General features: G+C 35.6%; 1 protein-coding gene across 3 annotated transcripts; it reads right to left on the bottom strand.

Moving 5' to 3' along the window:
* Nucleotides 1-14147: 14147 nt before the first annotated feature.
* On the bottom strand, nucleotides 14148-20651 carry LOC142624674 (MADS-box protein SVP). 3 transcript variants are annotated; one of them, XM_075798353.1, is made up of 10 exons: nucleotides 20491-20547; nucleotides 20252-20357; nucleotides 19907-20130; nucleotides 17249-17327; nucleotides 16250-16314; nucleotides 16066-16165; nucleotides 15929-15970; nucleotides 15242-15283; nucleotides 15013-15167; nucleotides 14148-14413 (listed from the first exon to the last, which is right to left on the bottom strand). In XM_075798353.1, the coding sequence occupies exons 3-10, from the start codon at nucleotides 20086-20088 to the stop codon at nucleotides 14395-14397; spliced, it is 684 nt and encodes a 227-aa protein (XP_075654468.1). In that variant the 5' UTR covers nucleotides 20089-20130; nucleotides 20252-20357; nucleotides 20491-20547; the 3' UTR covers nucleotides 14148-14394. The 3 variants fall into 3 exon arrangements, with proteins under 3 accessions (XP_075654468.1, XP_075654469.1, XP_075654467.1); XM_075798354.1 differs by lacking the exon at nucleotides 20252-20357 and having other exon boundaries at nucleotides 20491-20651; XM_075798352.1 differs by lacking the exon at nucleotides 20491-20547 and having other exon boundaries at nucleotides 20252-20469.
* Between the last annotated feature and the right edge of the window lie 3786 nt (nucleotides 20652-24437).

Here is a 24437-nt window from a genome sequence, read left to right as displayed (position 1 = left end):
CATCCATATACTCTATCAGCTAATTCAATAAACTAATACTTTGATATAAATGCAAACGTTATTGAAATAAAAGCCTAAATAAAGAAAATTTCATGAAATGCGCTACACACAACTTCATGCTCTCCAACATGAGATTTCCACATTTAATTAATTTTTTAAAATTGTCTATTATTGACACATAGCAAAAAGATGGACATGTACAAATGATTATCTGACATGTGGAATAATTTTTCCATATAGATGAATAAAGTTACAAAAGATGATGTGTCATTGTTTTAAGCATTTTTTAAAGAACATGTGTCATCATTTTATGCATCAACCAATTTTAGGGATCCAACTTTTATAATATACTAGTATTATGCCCGTTCGATGCATGATTTAATCAAGAATCATATTTATACTAAAGAAAATATTTTATTTATTTAATAAAAATTAAATTAAAATAGTTAATAAAACTAAAGTAAAGTTTTTCTATTAAAAAGATAATATATAAGTTCAAAATTAATTGAAGGGAAGATGATAGATAATTATGTAACTAATATAAAAGGAGATGCCAAATCGAAAATAACTATTTAGCATTTAGATATGAAGAAAATTAAGAAGTGATACCTTTTGGCAAGGTCCTGCACGCCCATATATATATATATATATATGTGTGTGTGTGTGTGTGTGTGTGTGTGTGTGTGTGTGTGGTTGAGTCTCCAACCTGCAAAGAAAAAGCTATGGAGTATAAACCATACATTAGGGTATCCGTACCAACCAATATGAATCAACATATATCATAGCTAACATATACTAAATTTGCAAGACATTAAAATTTAAGACTCAAAATATAATGGGACAGTCCTTATAAACACAAAAAATAATATACACAAAAAAAGACCTAATGACTTGATGCATACTGAAAATTTTAAAAAGTAAAATTTTCTCATACAATAGAAATAGAATGGTGGAACATATAATTTTTAACTAAAAGTAAGATGTACAGATATATTAGCAATAAATATGTAAATCATGAAGAGTTTAATCCAAATAATTCTATAGTTTTTCATGTGAGGTCGACAACAACAATCATTTAACAAAGTATCAAAATAATCGTGTGATGTTGTAACAATCATTTAACAAAGTATTTAGGAATAATCACCAATCAAGAAATTCATTGTTAAGAATATACTGCAATAAATTAATCTGTTTCTATTGATAAGACATACCTGTAGCATTAATAAAATATAATATTTCATCCAACTTTTTTTTATTTGAGAATGAATATTTCATCCAACTTGGAACTGCATATTTAGCACGAACTTTGATTAGAATACAATATTTACAAAAGCAAGCAACAAAAAGCTTTTAAACAAACCACGAAAATAGGATGTAATTGTGAAAAACATCCAAATCAAAACATAATAGTAAGCAAAAAAAAAAAAAAAAAAACTTCAATCAACCATGTTTTCAATCGGTTTGAATTTTATAATTAAAAATCGCAAGAAGCTTGAGTGAAGAGAAATTCATAGCGTCTATGTCTCAAGGGTTCAGGGATTTGTATATTGGTGTGAGTTTCTCATCCCTGAAAGAATAGATGATATATCAACTTAAAAGAGGTCTAACTAATATAGAATTATAAATTATAACAGGATTAAGATTTTTAATTAAGTTAAAAATAATAACATAAAAAGAAGGTATGTAAATAAAGAATTTGGAAGTGAAGAGAAACCTCAGGCTAGTAAAATACTAATACTATAAAAACATAGGTTTGTACAATGTACTAATTAGAAAAAAAAAATTATTTGTAATAAATAAATGAAAAACAGTGTATGTAGGGATAGAGGGCCCATTTATAGGTATTGGGCCATGCCGAAGGATATCAAATAGCTCGAGGAAAGGTAAATACTAATGAAGGCATATAAGTTAATGGGCCGTGGAAAAACTCTGGTCGTAAGGAGCTGGAAACGTTGTCCAAGGAGAATTACCTCCTCGGCCAAATAGAGTAGGGGTCAAAGGTCCGACCCTTCATCAAGAACCAGGCAACAAGCAACCATGCTGGTAAAGATAAACATCAAATAGGGATAAGACAAAAGAGAGTTGGGAAATATCTGAGAAGAAAGCTGCTACCACTGCATTGAATGCTCTGCAGCTAACCCCCTGGCCGTATTAATGTGGAGGTGATACCTGAACTGTAACATTCAGTCTTATAGATACCCACAAAGACTTCAAGAATGTGTTGATGTGACAATTATCAAAGCCAGCAATCTGATCTAGACGTGGAGGGCTGATATAAAGGAAGGAAGGGGAATATAAAGGGGAAAACCCCCATTACAAGGGGATGATCAAAAAATCTAAGGAAAAATCATTGTAGACTCAAAAACTGTAATTTTGTATAAGTTTAAGATAAATATATAAGAACAAACCATCCTCAGACTTGGCCGAGGAGAACTTTTCTTGATCAAAACTGTTTGTTTTATTTCTCATAGCAATAACTAACCTACTGTGACGACTGTCTATTGAACTCATTGAAAGTTCATTTTTAAGCTCACTCTCTAACAAATTCATTGTTTTGGGCTCTTTGGGCCATTGACCCTCCATTTGGGCTTTAGTAGCAAATCGTGTTCTTCAATTGGCGCCGTCTGTTGGGAATTTGAACATTCTTGAGTTCATCCAGTGGGCTCAGGGCCAAACCGTGAAGAATCTATGGGATCCTAACGTTAAGATCAATTTCTTAATCTTAAACGAAGGAGAGACTGTGAGGTTAGCATACACACCACTTATACAAGTAGGAGTTATTCTAGAGAATCATGTGTCCTATGGAGAGAGCAACAGAAACATGCAGTTTGAGATAGACCATTTACAAAGGAAGTTATGCCATAAGTAACGGAGAGGTACTCCTTCAAGCTCAGAGTCTCCTTCTAATGGTGATGATGATAGTTACAGGCCCAGATCAAGGACTCCTCATAGTGAATCTTTCTCTTGTGATGAGGATAGCTATTATAGGTGGAGAAGCAGAATCCCATCTCGTAAAGGCCTGGGCAATGATTCTATGAGCAAAGCCTTGCACCAAATTTCTAAATCACCGTTTACACGGAGGATTGAGGGAGGAAAACTTCCTCAGCGGTTTACTTAGCTAACATTCACCATGTATAATGGTAGGACGGATCATGTGGAACATGTTAACCACTTCAATCAAAGAATGGTTGTTCACTTAAAGAATGAAGCCTTAATGTTCAAGGTGTTCCTATCTAGCTTGGGACCAGTAGCGATGAGATGGTTTGATGGATTGGAGGAAGGATCAATCAATTCCTTTCGAGAACTTACCAGGGCTTTTAGAGCCTGTTTTGTTATTTGTAGTAGGGTACCTCGTCCCTTGGATTCCCTACTGTCTATGGCCATGTGAGAGGGAGAGACCCTGAAGATGTATTCAGACAGGTACTGGAAGATGTTTAATGAAATAAATGAAAATTTTGATGACGTAGCAACAAGGACTTTCAAGGTCAGCTTGCTTGCCAAGCATGATTTAAAGAAGTCTTTGACAAGAAAGCTTGCCAGAAGTGTACGTCAGCTCATGGATCGAGTTGATGAGTATAAACGAATCGAGGAGGTCAACAACAAGGGAAGGGGAAGGCTAAATTAGTTCCCCAAGACCGAAGGGATTTCAAATAGGAGAGGTACAACAACAATTGGCCCAGGAGAGATTTTGCTAGGCATACTGACCTGTTACTGCCCAGGAAGTTAATACTGTCTTTAGGGAGCTTGTGCACCAAATCTTGGAGAAAATAAAGAATGAGCCATACTTCAAGAGGCCAAATAAGATGGGAGGAGACCTTATGAAGCGCAATCAAAGTCTTCATTGCCAATACCACCAGGACCTAGGACATACTACAAAAAAGTGTAGGACTTTATGGGATCACCTGAAGCAACTGGTCAAATTGGGAAACTGAGGCAATTCTTATATCAGCCCAGTGGACATGGGAGCTAGGCAGGTTTGGCACATCAGAAGGATGCTTCTTCAAGACCACCCATGGGGACGATCAGTGTTATTCTTGCTGCCCCAAGTACCTATCCATCCAAGGTGATGTCTATAGCCCGACCACATAAGGATTTGACTCCTGATTCCAAAAGGGGTAGAATGGAAGTCCAAATAGCTCTAAGCTTTTTTGATGAGGATAAGGTGGGAACCCTATAGCCACATTATGATGCCCTGATGGTTACCCTCAAGATTGGAGGGTAAGATGTGAAGAGGGTTTTGGTAGATCAAGGCAACAACGCGGAGATCATGTACCTTGGCCTATACAAAGGGCTCAAGCTGAAGCCTGAGGACCTAACCTGCTATGATTCTCCTTTGGTGTTTGATAGGAAGACGGTCATCCTAAGGGGCCAGATCAGATTACCTGTTCAGGCAGAGTCGAAGGTTGTGGAGGTAGACTTTATTATGGTAGAGGCATATTCCCCCTACACTGCCATTATGGCAAGACCTTGGCTTCATGCCATGGTGGCAATTTCTTCCACCTTGCACTTAAAAGTGAAGTATCCTTCAAGGGACCAAGTTGAGGAGTTTATAGGAAGTCAATATATGGCCAGACAATGTTTGGTGGCTGCAATTAAACATCAGTCTAGAGGAGAATCCTCGGCCTCTACAGAGAGGGATTTATAGCAATCAAGGAAAAGAGTCCTGTCCTCGGATGTTTTGGTAGAAGGGGCCAAGTGTGAAAAATTAGAAAAAATCATCATTGATAATGATGAGGAAAAATTTTTTCCAAGTGAGAGTTCAGTTGGCTCTTAGGAGAAGAAAGAGCTGGTTTTTTTCCTCAAGAATAACGTTGATGTGTTCGTGTGGAGCGCTTATGAAGCTCCTGGGGTGAATCCAAATTTCATCTGTCATCATCTAAACGTTAATCCATCTATCACTCCTAAGAAGCAACCACCTCGGCGCACTTCCAAGGAGCATTCTAATGCTATTAAAAAGGAGGTAATCAAACTTAAGCGGACAGAAGCAATAAAAGAGGTGTTTTACCCTGAATGGTTGGCCAACATGGTGGTGGTAAAGAAGAAGAATGGGAAATGGCGAGTATACGTGGACTTCATAGATCTAAACAAAGCTTGCCCCAAAGATCCCTTCCCGATACCTCAAATTAACCAATTGGTGGATGCAACAGTTGGTCATCCTCACATGAGCTTTTTGGATGCCTTTTAGGGGTACCATCAAATACCATTGGCTCTGGGTGATCAAGAGAATATTGATTTTGTTACGTCCACTGGGAATTACCATTACAAAGTGATGCTTTTTGGACTAAAAAATGCATGATCCACTTATCAGAGGATGATGATTAGGATCTTTGAACCTCAACTTGGCAAGAATATTGAAGTCTACATAGATGATATAGTGGTGAAAAGTAAGGTAGAGTCCGAGCACATGAATGACCTTGGAAGTATTTTTGAAGTGCTAAGAAAGCACAAATTACGCCTTAATGCTTCTAAGTGTTCTTTTGGCGTCAGTTCAGGCAAATTTTTGGGGTATATGGTCACTCATCACAGAATTGAAGTTAATCTAGATCAAATTGAGACAATTAATAATTTACAGCCTCCTTAGAATCCCAAGGAAGTCCAAAAGTTGACAGGAATGACTGCAGCCCTGAACCAATTCATCTCTCGATCCGCAAACAGATGTAGGCCTTTCTTCCAATTATTGCACAAATGGAAAGGAGTTGAGTGGACAGAAAAATGTGCTTTAGCTTTTCAGCAGTTGACGAATTATCTTTCTCGGCCACCCATTATGTCCAAGCCTGAGGAGGAAGAGGTTCTTTTCACCTATATTGCTATGGCTTTCCATGTAGTTAGTCTAGTACTGGTAAGAGTGGACAATGTAGTACAACGACCAGTCTATTATGTGAGCAAGTCACTGCATGAAGTAAAGGTCCATTATTTGCCTCTAGAGAAGGCTATTTTAGCTGTAGTACATGGTACACGGAAACTCCTTCATTATTTCCAAGCTCACACAGTTGTGGTTTTAACCCAACTTCCTCTTCAGTCATTACTACGAAAGGTTGATTATACAGGGGGAATTGCAAGTGGGGAACAATTTTAGGGGCCTTTGACATTAAGTATATGCCTCGAACCTCTATTAAGGGCCAAGTTATTGCAAATTTGGTGGCAAAATTTACTAAATCTCTAGTAGAAATGGAGGACGAGGAGCAAAACTTAGGAGGAAAACCAGTTGATGTGATTTCTCTATAGGGACCCTCATCTTGGAAATTGTATGTTGATGGTATAGCTAATCAGAGAGGATCTGGGCTGGGGCTAGTTGTGGTATCCCTAGACAAGATCACCATTAAGAAATCTTTAAGGTTGGGTTTCTCGTCTACGAACAACGAAGCCGAGTATAAAACTTTGTTGGTAGGAATGGCCATGGTTCAGACAATGGTTTTGCCTCCACCCACTTTGCGAAATAATCAGTTCCGACCAGAAGCCATCTTCAATTTCCTACAGCTTTAGGAAATGGTCCTACAACATCCAAGCCCCACTGAGCAAACGACCATGGACTAGATAGAGGATTGAGGACTCCCCCTAGCTGATCACACTTCTTTACATACTCCTGTGCTTCTTTCTGCATACTTGGCCACCAATACCCTTGGGTGAGGGCCCTATGGGATAGTGACCTGCCCCCTGTATGACTTCCACAGATCCCCTCATGCAACTCCTCCAGCAATGGCTCCACTGCTTCGGGATGGACACAAAGCAAGTATGGTCCAGAAAAGGAACGTCTGTACAACTTTGGCTCCTCGAACAACCAGAAATGAGGAGCTTTCCTCCGTACCTTACCTACCTCTCCTTTATCATCAAGCAAAGTACCTTCCTTGAGAAACAAGACCAAATGATCCATCTAGCTAGGACCAACCATGATCTGGTGAACTTGGACCTTCTCCTTCTTCTCCTTGGTAGGCTTATGCAAATCTTCAACAAGTGTAACACAAGGTAAGCCTTCTCCAGAAGAGGTTGCCAAAGTAGCCAAAGAGCCAACATGAGTTTCTGCTCCTCGAGATTTGTTGCAAAGTGAAAAACTCAAAACTTAATTGCAAGCGCCTAGCTTTATTCAAATATCCTTGCATTCTCAAATCCCTAGCTTCCAACTCTCCCTTCACTTGGCCTACTACCAACCTTGAGTCTGAGAACACTTCCATAGCCTTTCCTCCCATTTCTGAATCTTGGTCATGTCTAGTTTCTCGAACCACATACCTTGGGTAAATTAATACTTCTTATTCATCTAAGTGTTAAACAAAACCCTAGTCATGCCTGATTCCTTGGACCACATACCTTGTATAAATTAATACTTCTTATTCATCTAAGTGTTAAACAGAACGTTGGTCATGCCTAGTTCCTCGGATCACATACCTTGGGTAAATTAATACTTCTTATTCATCTAAGTGTTAAACAAAACCTTGGTCATGTCGGGTTCCTCGAACCACATACCTTGGGTAAATTAATACTTCTTATTCCTTTATGTACTAAATAGAACCTCGATCATGCCTAATTTCTCAAACCGCATATCTTGGGTAAATTAGTACTTGATCTATTTGCAATGGATAACCAAGACTCTTGTCATAATAACTTAACTGAAGAAATGCCCATGAGCATCACTTAAAGCATTTGCAAGTATATCCATGAGATGTTCTTGGGTAATAAACTTGATTTCGTGAGATCGTACTCCTTGGATCAGATGCCTTGGATAAATCAATGCTTCACATCTACTAGAAATCATTGATGGAGTTTTGAACCACGCATAATCTTTTGAGCTATACATCTCAGGTACACAAGGCGTGTTTTTAAGTTAAATTGCAAAGGGTTAAGTGTTAATTGCCTAGAGGGTTAATTCATTACATTACCAATTACATCAACTAAGGGCAAGTTATATTTTAATCAAAAGAGGTTACAAGTTATGCCTGCATAAATTAAGCAGTGATCAGGGATAAAGTAATGTTTTGTTTCATGTAAACAGGACAAGGGATAAAGGAACTAAATAACCCTTCATTAGATAAAGCCTTGAAAGGGCGAAGAAAGTACATGCTTGAAAGCAGAAAATAATGAATACATGTAAAAAGAACACTTAAAAAAATTTATTACATAGCCTAAGATCCTAAGTGGACTTTGGAGAAGGATTGGCCTTTGCCGCAGTCTAGGAGGTAGCCTCGGACGCCATTGCTCTTAGGGTTTTCCTTGGTAGTGAAAGGGAGCGTGGCCGATACCAGTACCTGGCCCTGGGATGCCCTATTTTCCTTGGAAGAGTCCTTAGCTAGTTCTTTAGCTAGCTCTTTGTCAAGAGCTTTGTCTGTGGCTGTTTCTTTGCCTTTGCCCACAACTTTGGCTTGGTCGGCCTCCTTGGAAGGGACAGGAGGGGCTAGAAGAGCAGCAGCAGTGGCAACTTGACTAGGTTCAAGTGCTTGAGGAGCAGCTTTAGCTTGGGAACTGGAAGGGCCTGCCACACGAAGTGCTAGGGGGTAGTAGGCATTTTTTGTCCTCCTTAGTGGGGAAGAAGTGTCTATCCCAGCTTAGTTTAGCGCTTCGTTCCATGCTTGGAGGTAGTAACCTCTACAAACCCTAGTGACCTGGGCCCTAAAGGTCTCCTCAATTTCTATTACCCCAATGTCATACCCTTCCTACTAGGCCCTAGCAGCAGCTTCCTCAGCCTCCTCCAGCTTCTTCTTTAGAGCCCCTACCTATTCTTTGGCTATGGCAAGTTGATCCTCAGTCTAGCACAGCTGTTGGCGCTGGCTCTCTGCTTGCCTCTTAGCCCCCTCCTGAGCCGCCTCAGCACTCTTCCTATCACGGTTGGCCTCAGTCACCTTGACGTTGAGGTCTTTAATTCTTTACTCTTCCAGGTTAAATGCATCAACAACAGTTATGCGTTGAGCCTCATCCTCCTTCATCTGCTTGTGGGCATCATCTACGCACTCCTCGGCGAGATGCGCCACCTAGATTGCCTTCGAAAAAAGAGATAAAGAAGGTAAGTTAAAGTCTTCAAAGGAAGGAACAGTATAAGTATTATGTAAAAAAAGGGAGATAAAGAGATGAAGAAAAACTTACCAGGGCTAAACGCCTTTTCAGGGTTAGAAACAGCTCATGTTTCTTAAATGTCCTCAGGTTGGCCATGTCCTGAGGTAGCAGTAGTGGCTGTTCCAAGGCATTGGCCATATAGTCTGCCTTCCCCTTCTAGAAGTCCCTTATGAAGGAGTCTAAAGGAAGGGAGGCCTCATTCAATACCAAGGGGGGATCTTAGGTCTGGACCTTGGGACGATGGTCACGTCCTCTCTCTATAAGGCTCCCTTACTTGAGGACCTCATCTGTGCCCCCTTAGCTATTTTGGCCCATTTCTGGGGCTCAAGCTCCTTGGAAGGGATGACCTTCTCTTCCTCCACCACGTTCTTGCCTTTCCAATCCTATTTTCTTTTCTTGTCTACATTTTCAGGATGGGAAGTATGGGTAAGAAGAGGGGTAAGGGGCCAAGTTTGGATGGCCACATTAGGGATCGAACCTCCTACATGAGTTTCAAGGAGGGCGAGCAGATTTGGCTTTGACTTCCTCTGTAGCACCATTGCATATGTTAGGAGTTTCCTGGACTCTACTAACTTGCACGGGGGGAAGTTGGTTGAAGGTAGCGCTTGAAGGCTTTGGAGAGTGGGGCTGGTCAAAAACTTGGAATCCTCCTCGAAATTTGAAACCTCCACTACTCTGGCTTCTTCTTCAAGAACCAGATAGGAGGAGGTTGCCTCTTGTTCAACGCTGCGCTAGGAAGGTAATTCTACTAGATGAGTACCTTCAGGAGAAGGACCAGATAGAAAACCGGGCACGTCAATATTGATTTGGTGCAGTCGAGGATCCTTCGCCTTGATCACATACTTGGGGGCTTGGAAGATGGTGGATATAGGGATGTAGCCAAGGATGAAGTGAGTCACTCGTAGTTGTCCGTCGGTATGGACAAAAGTTTTAGATTGAAGTTTAGAGGTGTACAGTATTTATCTGCAAATTCACCATGAACAAAGATAAGGTTAAAAATGGGACATTGTTAAATAAAGAAAAACAAGTTACAAATTAGGAAAGAATAAGGGAGATTGTCAGTGAGGAAATGGGTAGTGTTAAAATAGTTGCCTAAACCTAAGCATCCCACCTGGTGTCCCGTCTCGTGTTGGGCAATGAAGTCCATTATGCCATTCCCCCGAAACAATTAAGAAGTCTTTGTCCATGCCTTTATTAGTATCGGGGAGGCACAATATTAGCCTAACTTCAAGTACTCTAGGTTTCAGGTAGTATCCCTGACCTTTTAGTTTCTTACAGTTGTAAACCCAGTTAACGTCATGATGGGTGAGGTTCACACTCATCTTCTGGTTAAGGGCGTTTACGCTACCTAGTATCCTAAACACATTAGGAGCGCATTGGTTCGTACAGAGCTTGTGGACAATTAGGTAATCCTTAGTTACTCTACCCATGGGAACTCTCATCCCTCCCTCTATAAAAGCAATCATAGGGATTACTACCTCCCTTTCTGATTTCAAAGCATGTCATTCCCCTTGACGACAATACCGGATCGAAACATCAGCTAGAATGTGGTAACAGGTCTTAAAGTTCTCTATGCCCACTATGGTGTCTATTAACTTAGCGAATCTACCCATTAAAGGTGTAAGTGTGGGGAAATTGAAAAGGTAAGGTGTAAAATGAAAGGCCGAGGAAGAAAATGTCCTAAAATTAAGAAGAAACACTGAAGGTAACTTACGAAAGTATGGAAAGGCTCCTCGGACTGGTTCTTGAGAGTTGAAGATGCAAGAAGTGGAACAGCTAAAGTCTTCAAACCATACATGTAGGAGTGGGAAAAGTAAGCAGGAGAGTTCCCGCCCAAATTCCCATAAAATTTCTCCACCGTAGGATCTTCATCATACCGTAGAACATAAGGGACAGGGTGCCTTATGAAATAAATGCTGAAGCGTCCCAGATGCCAAAGCATCAGGAGCATGCCTCTTTGTAGTTGAAAAGACACCTGCACAGAAAGAAGTGACATAAGAATGGGAAGGGTGATTGCCAAAAAATCGAAGGGCTATTGTAAGGATGGAGGGCCCAAATATAGGTATTGGGCCGTAGGCCGTGCTTGAGGACATCAGATAGCCCGAGGACGGGTAGTTACTAACGAAGGTATACAAGTTAATGGGCCATGGAAGAAATCTGGTAGTAAGAAGCTGGAAACATTATCTGAGGAGAATTACCTCCTCGGCCAAATAGAGTAGGGGTCAAAGGTTCGACCCCTCATCAAGAACCAGGCAACAGGTAACCATGCTAGTAAGGATAAACATCAGATAGGGATAAAGCAAAAGAGAGTTGGGAAATACCTAAGAAGAAAACTGATACCACCGCATTGAATGCTCTGCAGCTAACCCCCTAGCCGCATTACTGTGGAGGTGATACCTGAACAGTAACATTCAGTCTTACAGATACCCACAAAGACTTTAGGAAAGTGCTGATGGAACAAGTATCAAAGTCAGCAATCTAATCTACACGTGGAGGGCTGAAATGAAAGGAGGAAGGGGAATATAAAGGGGAAAACCTTCATTACAGGGGGATGATTAGAAAATCTAAGGAAAAATCACTGTAGACTTAAAAACTATAATTTTGTATAAGTTTAAGAGAAATATATAAGAACAAACCATCCTCGGCCAAGTCCGAGGAGAAATTTTCTTGATCAAAACTGTTTGTTTTATTCTTCCTAGCAATAACTAACCTACTGTGACGACTGTCTATTGAACTCATTAAAAGTTCATTTTTAAACCCATTTTCTAACAAATTCATTGTTTTAGGCTCTTTAGACCATTGACCCTCCATTTGGGTTTTAGGCGAAAATCGCGTCCTTACAGTGTATATAATAAACATAAGTGGATAGATAAAGAAGTGAATTAATTGATAAGAAAATTTTTTATCAAAAAAGATAAGAAGACTTAACTGTTAATGCATTATATCTAGGCTTGCAGCGCATTGCTACTAGTGGTCTTTCTTTTCCTTTTGGCATTAGAACTTCTGGCTCTTTTACTCAATACAATACCTATCTTCTATCTCAAAAAAGTAGTACCTATGGCATATTGATAAGTACTAAGATTTTTTTTTATCAATTAAGATTTTTTATTAACTTCTCAATTATAAGAATTTAGATTATAATTAAATTAAGATTTTTATTAACTTAGAAATTATAGGAGAAGAAGATTAAAAAAAATTATATCTATTTTTAAAAAAAATTTAAAAACTTTTGCAATTTGATGAAGCCACTAGGCACAACCACAACTTTTAGGCTCAATTTTTATTATATAGTATATGATTATAGATTGATTGATTAATTGGGTTAAAGTAGAATTCTATATATCGCTACAGCAACAAACAACAAAAAAAAAAACCCTCGACTCCAGCCATTTATCAATGTACCCAAAAAACAAAAAAAATACACTATACCGCCAACCTCATTTCCTCACAGTATTACCTAAGGATTGACAATGGGATCCTGTTTCATCCTTGTAAAATTCACTTGAAATGAAAATTCATAGGGCTTCAAAGATTTAAATCCTTTTTTTAATCACCTTGTTATATTGTTCCAACATAATAGAAATTTATAGCAATGGGGAAAAAGATAAGCCTTAACAAGGCAACACCTTTAAAAATAAAAGGGAGTAATGCATAGAAAGGAAATATATAAATCCAAATTTTTAAGATAAAATTTTTAATTTAAGTATTATAAATTTTCTTATATTTGTTAAATAAATCTTTTTATTTTTATTTTTATTTTTTATAATTTCATAATTGGAAGATTTGAACATGAGATGTTTCAATTGGAAATATTAGAAAATACAACCTCTTATCAAATCATGTCTTTACTTAGGGGGTAAGTGTGTGTTGATACCCATTTTAATGATACATTCTCTACAAGCCCAACTCAATTGAGCTCAACCTCATTATGAACCTAATTCGTGTATTATATTATATTTTATGATTTTAAACATGGACCAATTCATGCCGACATATTGGAGATATTGAGGAAGTGTGATTCAGAAGATATGAGTCGGTTTTTTCTTTGGGTGGCAAAATCAACCCAAACCAATTTGACAACCCAAACACACCCACTTAAATGGTTATTAACCCAATTAATGTTAATGGGTATTGGGCTTTAACTGGATACACAATTATGATCCAAGTATTATTTCTACAAATCACCCAACTCTAAAAATACCCAAAAATCACTGAAAATTACCAAAATATCCCCTAAAACTAAAAGGTAACTAAAATACCCTCTAACCCTTAAAATTGACCAAAATACCCTCCATAATCCTAAATATGGTAGAAATACTCCCTAAAACCTAAAAATTACCAAAAATACCATTAAAAACTAAGAAAATGACCAAAATATCCCCTAAATCTAAAAAAAGACCAAAATAGCCCCCCTAAACTTTAAAATGACCGACTTATCCCCGAAATCCAAAAATTAACCAAAATACCCTCAAAATCATAAAATTACCAAAATACCTTTAAACTTAAAAAAATGACCAAAATACCACCGAAACCCAAAAATTAATCGAAATATCACATAAACCTAAAAATGAACGAAATACCGCGAAAAATAAAAATAACCAAAATAACCTTAAAACCTAAAAATTTACCAAAATTCTCCCTAAACCTAAAAAATGACCAATAATTTTTAGCCCCAAATTTTTCAAGGGTATTTCAATAATTTACAAGTGTAGGGGGTATTTTTTCGAAGGGTATTTTGATCAATTTTTAGGTTTGGAAAATATTTTGGTCCATTTTTAAATTTCAAGAGTATTTTAGCCATTTTTTAGATTTTAGGAATATTTCAATCAATTTTTAAATTTAGGGGTTATTTTAGTCATTTTTAGGTTTTAAGAGGGTATTTTAGTAATTTTTAGTAGTTTTCTCAGGAGTATTTTGGCCATTTTTTAAGTCTAAAGGGTATTTTGATTAATTTTTAAGTTTCAAGAGTATTTCAATCAATTTTTAGATTTAGGGGTTATTTCGGTCATTTTTAGATTTTGGGAGATATTTTGGTCATTTTTTAGGTTTAGGAGTTATTCTACCATCCCAAACTTTAAGGACTAGGCTGTGATACTATACCATGCTTGTAGCAACAAAGCAGTCCGTACTGCAGTGAGGGGAGAGCCTCTTAGTTAATTCATAGCTTCAGTATGAAAATATTTGTACAATGAACATCTAGGTTCTCATCGTTCTTTAACAAAAATGGTACTTATCATTCAAGTACCATTAACACAGCACGGGTTGGATATTCATAATTCCTTTGATACAAGTGAAACAAACCCTGCATTCGTATTGATCAGATATTTGTTTTGCTTCGTAAGCTCCTCCAAGCGTTCACCCAGAGTAGGGTAGCCTGCAACAATTAGATGCAAGAAAGTCATTAAAGTAGCACACACGTAGGGAAGGAAGATAACATATAAGGCATATGCTGAAGTATTTTCAAGGGAAAAAAAAAAAAAAAAAAAAAGTCTAGAATGGCTAGTTTAGTAAATAAGCTTCAACGGGCAAGCTATGTTTGGAAATATTGGTACAATTATTTTCTTGACCATCTCTAAGAAAATTGAACACTGCCTTTTCTCTAAGTAAATCTTGCCTAAAACTTACGCCCAGTTGCTCATCATATGACAAAGCTCAAGGCACAATACAAAATAGAAATAATAAGTTTTGTAATCCTGAAGCTTATGCATGCAGACATAACTGCTGCATAAGGTTTTTTTCACTCAAAAGTACATTCATTGAGTAGCCAAATACACAACAAAATTGTGGCTCTATCATTTGCCTATATCTTAACCTAGATAAGAATGTATGGTGAAAGTTTTGGCCTATTAGGATTAAAAACAATGGAAACTAATCAAAATTTCCATTTAGGAAGTGTAGTCAGACTTGAACTTGATTTAATTTGGGTTGTTAGTGCAAAAATTGATTGGTTGCCAGTAAGTGTGCTGAACTCACCCTAACTTGAGGGATGTATCTGAGCTGTCATAGTCATGAGGGGCACCAGTGGAGTTGCAGACATTAGTGACAGACTCTGATGACTGGCCTTCCTCAGCAATCAAATTCTCTGACTCAGTGCCAATGTGTCTTCGGCCATTAGATATATCTACCACCTTAGTCAAACATATCACTTTCAATTAGCAATCAAAGAAGTAGAAAAAGGAGGAGGGAGAGAGAGATTCCATACTTGCCGTCTTAATCGCTCATTCTCTTCCATCAATTGCATCCCCTGCATGATTCATGAATTCAAATAAAAATATGGCAAGAAGATATCAGGCATGTAAGTACAAAATTTAGCAATCTAGATAATCATGGAATATCCTAACAATTACATGTATGTTCTATCAGAATTGCTCTTTGTTTATGTGCATGCCCATGTCAAACTATAAGTACAAGAATCTGGAACTTAATTATATTTCAAGCTCAAAGTACCTCCCAGATGCTATGATGTCTTTAGAATAGTTCACTGTAAGAAAAAGATTCAGCTGCAGGAACTAATCAGCTCAACAAAACGTAGAAAACTATTTAACATACAAACGAGATGTGCATTAATTTAATGTTTATGCCTAAATTGCTCTACCTAGAGAAAATGTGATAGAAAAGTTACAAATTAAACAAAGGACGAAGATCTTATTAACACTTTCTTTGTAGTTGAGTTATACATAATACGCATGGTACACCACTTTGCATGCATGAACTGTTTTTCCATTTCTTTTCTTCTTCTTTTTATTCCTTTCTTAGTTTTCTTTTTACAATGGAGAACTTTTGAAGGGTTTTTACAGTGCAACAAGAAAGATAATTCATTTTCCTTTATTTATGGTGAACCAGAACTCCTACACTTGTCTAACAATATTGAAAAAGTTTAGTTACTAACCTTTCTTTGAAGATCATTTATCTCTTTCATAATCTTCTCACCCTGGAATGCATAGAGTTCAATAAGATACCAAGAGACAAGCTAGAGTCAAGCCCATGATTATACCAAGAAGACTTTTAAATAAAATAAGCATAGACCTTTCTTTCTATCACACGGGTCAATCCAAATTCCAGTGACCTCTCTAGCTGTTGCAGTTCTTCTACATTTAATCCTTGAAGCTCCTCTCCTCTCATCTGCCTATTTTTATACAGAATATAACGTCTCCATATATATGAATGTATAACATCACTATTTCCAGATTTTGTTTTTAAAGACTTATACCTCAGCTGATGGCTTTTCTCTGCAATTTCCTTGCTCAATCTGGAGTAGTTGCTGTTCTCTACTAGCTACAGTAAACATTTGATTATACATTTAGTACGTAAGCGAAAAATAATGATACAATGGTCAGAAATGTAAGTTAAATGTTTTTTTCAAGTATATAGAGTTGTATTGTAGCTTTCAAAAACAAAATAAGTATTCATCTTCTAAATATTTAAAGACCATAAAATAATTATGAAAGCAATTAGTAACTGACAGTACTTGGGGAATTATATTTGATAAAATTTCATTTATCCCAAAATCTTAAACTCACGCATAGAGCACATAGGTTTTTTAATGGGATTCAGATCCTCTAGAGTTCCTAGGGTACTCTACCAAGTAGAGTTCATTAAATCCTAACCACTCTTTAATGATTTAATGGTCTAGATTTTGCCATGTCAGCATTTCATTAACAATCATCTTAATTGTTTTGTTTACAACATTATTTTATTATTTCAAGAATATTATTAATGAAATGCTGATATGGCAGAATCTAAACCATTAAATCATTAAAGAGTGGTTAGGATTTAATGAACTCTACTGGTAGAGTACCTTAAGAACTCTAGAGGATCTAAATCCTTTTTAATGGGAGGTGAAGTAGAGGCACAATTCAAACTCATGACCACCTATTCTGATATCATAACTAAAACAAAAGTTTAGGCGATTAAAAATAATAAACTTAATCATTTAACTATTATAAGATGGAAGTTGATTCAATCCTCCGAAATAGAGGGGTGGGGTAGCTTTAAAAGGAACTGAGGAGGAGGGTTGTTCACTCAAAAAGAGGTATCATCCAGAGATATTATGCACATGTACAATAAATGAATTTCTTGATTCACAATCTTTTCGACAAAGTCCATAAATAGAGGCTTTAATAATCAGGGTCAAAGTCATTTAATAACACATTCTGTACTTCAAATGCTATACCATAAAGATAGATATATAAACACTAAAACAACTGACCTGCAACTCAAGAGATGGTTGATCCAGTTTCTCAAGGTTCTTTGAGTGCAAATTATGTCTCTCTAGTATTTCCTTCATGCTTCAAAAATATACAAAGTCACTTGTGTGAATGCAGTCGAGTCCCAAACAAAAAAGTATAAATGCTTTTGCATTTGTTGAGTGTTGAATGCGTTAATAGAAATTACAATAATTAATTAAAGATTTAAAAATGCTTTTGGTACTTGACCATTAGGGGTGGTTTTATTTTCATTCTCATACCACCCCAAAAATTGAGGACCAAAAGCATGTTTAAGCCTTTATTAAAATATAGCCTTGGCTGAAAGTTTAGGTTTGGAATCTGGGAAAAATTCCTTACTGCTCCACCCAGGTTGCTAATGAGCAAGAAGGAAGAAAAATTTTACATTAAGAATGTCATTTGAATTAAAACTCGTTCAAACCAGCAAGAAGTATCTTTGAAGCTCGAATCATGATACAAAAACCAACTGATGTAGGACAAAACCAAAATTCATCATCAAAATGATTTCTCCATAAGAGTACTTTATTGTGCTTACTTTAAAAAATAATAATAAATAGCAAATTACTTTGCTACTAAGAAAATGAGTTCTTTATTATCAAATCAAGATACCAATCAATTTTTTATGAAGGTGAAGATTGAAACCCAGATCTCTTATTCAACCATTAGATAAGAAATTATTAAATCCACTAGGAGAATTGCTAATGTGGTCCTCCCAACCAATTAAATAATGTTATTTATGCAAATGTGAGTCAGATTCCTAAGTAGCACAAGAATTAAAAATAAAAAAAATCACCAAGTGATGTCATATTTGCATAAATAGCAATATTTTATTGGTTGGAAGGACTAGGGGGACAACATCAGCAATTCTTCCAGTGAACTTAATAATTTCTCTTATAAAAAACTTTACCAGTTGAGTTAACTAAAACCCACTAAATGACTTCACTCTAGAATTATAATGAATCGAATGTACTACTATGATCTATAATAAAAATACAATTACCTCCAAAATTAAATCAAGCTATATTGAAGTAAATATTTTCTTGCATCAATAGCAATATGAGTTTTGCTTAATTTATTGAAACAGCCGAACTAATAATACAAATTTAAAATAAAAAAAATGTCAATCTGGTCAAAAATTTAATTTTTAATGATGGGAATTAATGATTATCATTAAAGGGGACCGTTTTCACAATCGAAAGGAACTAAAAACCACCGAAGACTCTGATACTCAGAGAACGAGAAAACCAATAAACAAGGTAAAACGTTTAATACAAGCATCATTGCTTATATTTGCACAATGTAATAGATAGCAAGCATCACCAGTTATTTTACCTAAAAATAGCAAACCTAATTAATCACATACCACACTTCTCTTCATGCTAAACCATTATCTAAACAAAGACAATCTTTCCCTCATTTAAGAATTAACCTTGAACGGTCTCATCACCATTAGGGGATACTTGCGGCCTTCACAAAGTACCGGTGCCCCAAAGAAAGATTTATATCATGCATAATTCTAGCTAAATCACATTGCGGTTTTACAAGTCTATATTTTTTGTGCTTGTTAAAGGTTCAAATAAACCATTAGGGTATGTTTGAAATAAAGGGAGACGAAAGTATAGTAGAGTACAAGATGGCTAGAATAACTCAACTTTAGCGCATTAGTCATCTTCTCTTTCTCTTCTCATCTACTCTCCCCTATATTCCCTCTATCCAAACAAATGTTTAATTCTGGTAAACCAAGCATTTCAAGATACAAATGTCCTGACATAACAACATGGTCATTGATAACAAGTTCTCTTATTAAAGCGTTGTTCTTCTAGTAAACTATGTAGTAACCGATTATTCCAGTCTCACTGGTCCACCTGCTCAAACATGGAGAGGCACAAGGGAATGCACTAACTGCAATTAGTTCTATAATTTCCTCTTGCCCACACTTTGGTCCTTTTTGGACCACATCAAATCAAAGTGTAAAGGAAACGGGAGAGGGAAAAAGATGGCAACACAAATCCTTTTTTAACATTTTCAGACTAAAGAATTTAAATAAAGATTCCTACATAGCTTCTACAAAAGCTAAAATGAACGCCGCTTGAGTATATTGACCATAAAACTCCTACTACAACCAACATTTTCTTTAGCAATATTACTTCAATCGACAAATCTATTCAACTGCACTCTTATATATTCAATACCAACTATCTTATCAAGTCAATCAGACCCCAGTTTAGAGTCCCAACAAGAACAACATCCAAGTTACAGTCCCTGTTAATAATTCATTTTTTGTTTAAATAAAAAACTACAGTTTTATTATTCTCATTGACGTGGTCTTCTCAAGTTCTTTAACTCATTCTACCAGAGATTACTGTATCGTCCTTGTTCAAGACAAAAGCATTTAAGTTGCAGACCCTTCACTACCCCAATAGTTTAATACCTTTCTCTCTTTCTTAACAACTAAATAAAAAGTACAGCTTTATTACTTCCATTGACGTGGGGGTTCTTAGTTCTGACCTCCCATTCTTCCAGGAATTTTGGTATGAATCAATTAATACACAAACTGTTAAACCAAAGAGGACTAAAACTATTGCCATCGAAGTGTCAAAGTTTCTGTATTTTATCATGTGTACAGAGAGAGAGAGAGAGACCTTGAGCTGGAGTACTCAAAGAGCTTTCCAGTAGAAGAAAAGATAATGAGAGCAACATCAGCATCACAAAGCACAGATAGCTCCTCAGCTTTCTTAAAAAGCCCTCTTCGCCTCTTCGAGAAAGTGACTTGCCTAGCTGTGGCGTTGTCAATCTTCTTGATCTGAATCTTCTCTCTCGCCATTCTTCTTCTTCTCCTCCAACTTTTACCTAGAAGAAAGCTTTACTATATATACCAAAAAGGAAACAAGAAAAAAAAAAGACTTATTAGTGTAAGAATCTCCTTCTTTTTAGTTTCACACTTTCAAAGACACGGAATAAACCAGAATATAATCAACAAAACCCACCACAAAAGGCAAGGTAGTTGCTATATATGGAGCGCTTGTGTGAGGCAAAAGCAAAGTTAAACTGGCAGCAAGTTGCCGAATTTAGTCAAGAATCTGAGCGCTAACCCTAGTTTGATGAAAAGAGAGAGAAACCCATTTCGGATCCAGAAGAAGAGCGCTAAAAATTTCCACCAATTACAGGAACATGAAAGAGGTGGAGAGAGGAGATTGGTTTTGATGAAATTATTGCTTAGACTTACCTGTTTTGGGGTTGGTTTCGGTAATGGTGCAGTTATTCCGTCTGGAAGACTTCTACTGAGCTCTGAAAAGTCACCAATGAGAGTTGGAGAGAGAGAGAGAATGTATTCAAAATTGTGAAAACGAAAGCACCTTTTTCTGGTGCAGCAATGTCTTTGCTCTTACTCACCTCTTTCTTGCTGTAAAAGGTTAAGAAGGAATTGTTATAGAAAATAGAAATGATGACAGAGAAGGGCACGAGTGATATTTAGACAATTTTAGGGGCTTTACTAACTTTTTCAAATATTTACAACATAAGTAGATCTTTTCCTATTATAGAAGGGTTTTTTTTTTTTTTATGAACTATTATAGCAAGGTATTTGAATTATAGATAAGGTCTATTTTCATGAAAACATCAAAACACTTAAAAAGCTTTCTTCCATTGCCTTATGGCCCTTATTAAATAACGTGGGTGTTTTTTATTATCTCTTTAAAGAAAGGGTTGCAAATTGCAATAAATAAAGTCATATAAACTAATCACCTATGACAAGAAGTACCAATTGAAGAGGACAAGCATTTATAGAAAAAATTTTAAAAAATAGTTGAAAAGTACAAGCTTAGTTGTCTAGTCGACATTAAGGATTTAAGATAGTAGCACAGTGCATTGTTTGGTATCCGTAATTTTCGGATAACTTATTTGTTAAATATATAAGGGTGTTTTGGTACATGCGTTTGAAAAAATATATTTTGTTATTTAAAAATATGTGTGAAAATATGTTGAATGAAAAAATGTGTAAAAATACGTGTAATGTTATTTAAAAACATGTTTTTTTTTTTTGAAATGATGTACCAAACAGGGTCATAATTTTTTGCAATTTTTTATTCTAAGTGTGCATTTGGAATGGACGTTGAACGTGCATTTCTACGTTTTGCTGAAAATTGGTGGGTCTTACGGCACTGTTCACAAGACTTGCAAGTATTTTTTTTTAAAAAAATAATTTTAAAATTGGGTCCTATAGTATTATTTACACATTTAAAAATTATTTTGCTACAACGTTTTCAACAATAAACGATATCCAAACAGACCCTAAAAGTAACATGTGTGACAAAAAGATGAAATTTAACTTATTTTCAAAAAAACAAAAACTTTGCCAAATTATGTGCATAATATTTACATAAAAATAAATTAGTTACTTTTATACGTTAGGGTTAGAGTCATGTTAACAGCTTTTAGGACAATTGTTAATAAATTATAATGGGAAAGTTTTAAAATCACTTTTCATAAGAAATATAAAAATGATCAACAAAATTAATAATTTTATCATTATTTTATAAAATATTTTAAAAATATTTCTAAACTAATGTTTTTAAAATATTCATTAACATTTTCTCATACATTAAATATGTTTCGTAAAAAAGGTTAAACCTAACTTTGTTAAATATTTAAATCATGAAAAACAAAACATGTTACACTACTTACTATTCTTATTACCTACTAGAATCATTTGCAATTATCAAGAATTGCAATTATTACCATATATTCTTGGTAAGATGGTCATTTCACACTCCACAAGCACTTCACAAATATAAATATTTGTGAAGTGTGAAGAATAAAGGTCAAAATTTAAATTTTCAAAATAATGTTTTACACATATATATATATATATATATATATATATACTTAGTTTAAGTTATAATAGAATTATATCTCGTAAAAATATTATTTGCAATAAAAAACTAGTAAAGATGCTTTCGAAAATTCGACACTCTAGACAAAAATCTATTAAAGATCTCCGAGGGCTACATTTTCTCTCACGGGCCCGTAGGATGTTATTTATTATTCCTGTCTATCATCCTATGCTCACGAAACAACCAAAAAGAAAGAAAAAATAAAGAAAGAAAGAAGGAAAGAAAGGATCATCCTAGCTACTACTCCTGTTCTAGATTGAAAGGTCGAAGTCCCCAAAATATATTTATAATAAAAAAAAAAGGAGTACCAACGAATGAGATTCGTAAAACATGCATCAGCAAATTGCGGACCTGCTTGCCCAGGTCCGGTAACTGTTGCTGGGTCATCATCTTCACTTCACTCGGTTAAAGCAAAAGCAAAAGGCAGAGAGTAATCGAATTCACCCTGCCACCATGCGTACGTGTTCTTCATCAATCGTATCCAACTGCAACTTCTTTTTTCTTCTTCTTTTTTTTCTGTGCGTATTAAAAATTAAAATTATTTTATTATTTAGATTATTTTTGTTATTATTTACCGACTTACTAATTTTTTGACACTATTTATAAGTTTTGTTGTATTATTTTAACCAATTTTTATTTTTATATACAGTATTTTTAGCATTAATTTTTCAATTTTAACAAAATAAACATAATTTAAACCCATCAAAATACTCTTCACCAACCCTCTCCACTGCTTCCTACGTTTATCTTTATGACTTTTTCACCTGAAGAAACTTCTAGATTATTTATTTATTTTAATTAATTATGATATTGTCTCTTAATAATTCATGAATGCCTTATGTGAGTTGAGTGGCACTTTATTCTGTATGTTATCCTCGCGATAACAATTTCGTCAAGACTTAAGCAATACACTTGTTAAGGTAAAAAGAAGCTTATATCTTTTAACTTTTATACATATTTTGTTCCACATTTTTTTCTATGCATAATTCCATTTTTGAACTAAAATTATGTATTGAAACTATGACTTAGTTCAAAACTATTTAAATTGTGTGTAATATGACGGTACGTGCTAGAAAGTATTTTTATAAATTTTTATGAGAACAAATCTGAATTAATTGTTTTGATAATTTTTTATATTTTTTTAATGAAAATAATATCAATAATTGACCTGTGCACGTTTAACAACGCCAATATTGTCATTGTATTAGTCACCTCAACAATTGTGGAAAAATGTGATCCATTCCACTGCCAAAAGCTAACTAGGGGCAACCTTGAAAGCCAGTTCGGTCAAACTAAACTAATCAGTTCTCCACAAAAATAAATAAATAAATAAAAATAAAAATAAAAAGAAGAAGCTATATGAGAACCTAATCATGGGCTGTTCATAGTTGACCTTTCCATGTTTAAACAATAATAGCGCCTCTTATATATATTTTTATAACATTTAAATACGTATTTTTATCAATACTCCGTTAAAATCTGTACAAAAATACTTTCACACTATTATCAAGTTATCTGGACGAGATAATAATTCATTTTGATTGGGGATGGCTCATGAGACGTAGCTCATAAGTCACGGCAGGGAAGGGAGGCAATCATGACTGTTGTGCAGGGAAACACAGTGACAGGGTCATGGTTCTATCTGTACGGAATGACATCTTCCCCATAAAATATTTTGAAGAGAAAGGTCTTCATTTCCTGGGGTTTTTCCAAGTGCCTCTTGGTTTTCTCATATTTGTCTTCATACCCATGTTGTCTGTCTGCCTGTCTCGCCTGTTTGTTTTATATTTAAAGTAGTATTTCCCAGGGCCGAACTGAATCTGAGATAAATCATTATATGGATCCCATCGATGGCAACTGGGCATGATAGAGAAAATTTAGGATCACAAGCCAATTTGACACAACTATATGTTGTTGTAAATTGTGAAAAAATAGTAGGTTTATATAAAAGTGATAAACAATCGCACATTAGAAATGCGGGTAAAAAAAGTTATGATCTTATGATCTTAAAACTACACGAGTATAATGGAATTGAATCAGAATGCTTAGACCTGACAAATTTGAACCCAAAGCCATTAATCCAATCTGAACAAGATAATTTTTAATCGGAGTAAAGACTTGTTGACCTATAGCCGACCCATTTCTTCTTGTATCAAGTGAGATTAACCCTTATGAATCGTGGCTTGACCCATTTTATACGTATATAATTCAGACATGGTTTTGACAACACAATGTACGCACCTAAAATTGCCTAATAGTAATACTATGGGTATCATGCCAC

This window comes from Castanea sativa, chromosome 2, assembly GCF_040712315.1.
Source record: "Castanea sativa cultivar Marrone di Chiusa Pesio chromosome 2, ASM4071231v1".
NCBI classification, from domain to species: domain Eukaryota; kingdom Viridiplantae; phylum Streptophyta; class Magnoliopsida; order Fagales; family Fagaceae; genus Castanea; species Castanea sativa.
This window is presented reverse-complemented; position numbering and strand designations above follow the sequence as displayed.

Bases quoted from the DNA above. Each gene is read 5' to 3' on its own strand.
- LOC142624674 (XM_075798354.1), bottom strand. From the start codon at position 20,088: ATGGCGAGAGAGAAGATTCAGATCAAGAAGATTGACAACGCCACAGCT. The intron at 17,328-19,906 runs GTCTCTCTCTCT...ATATTTTTGAAG, and splicing joins TTTGAGTACTCCAGCTCAAG to CATGAAGGAAATACTAGAGA. The intron at 15,971-16,065 runs GTCTATGCTTAT...TATGCATTCCAG, and splicing joins CCCGTGTGATAGAAAGAAAG to GGTGAGAAGATTATGAAAGA.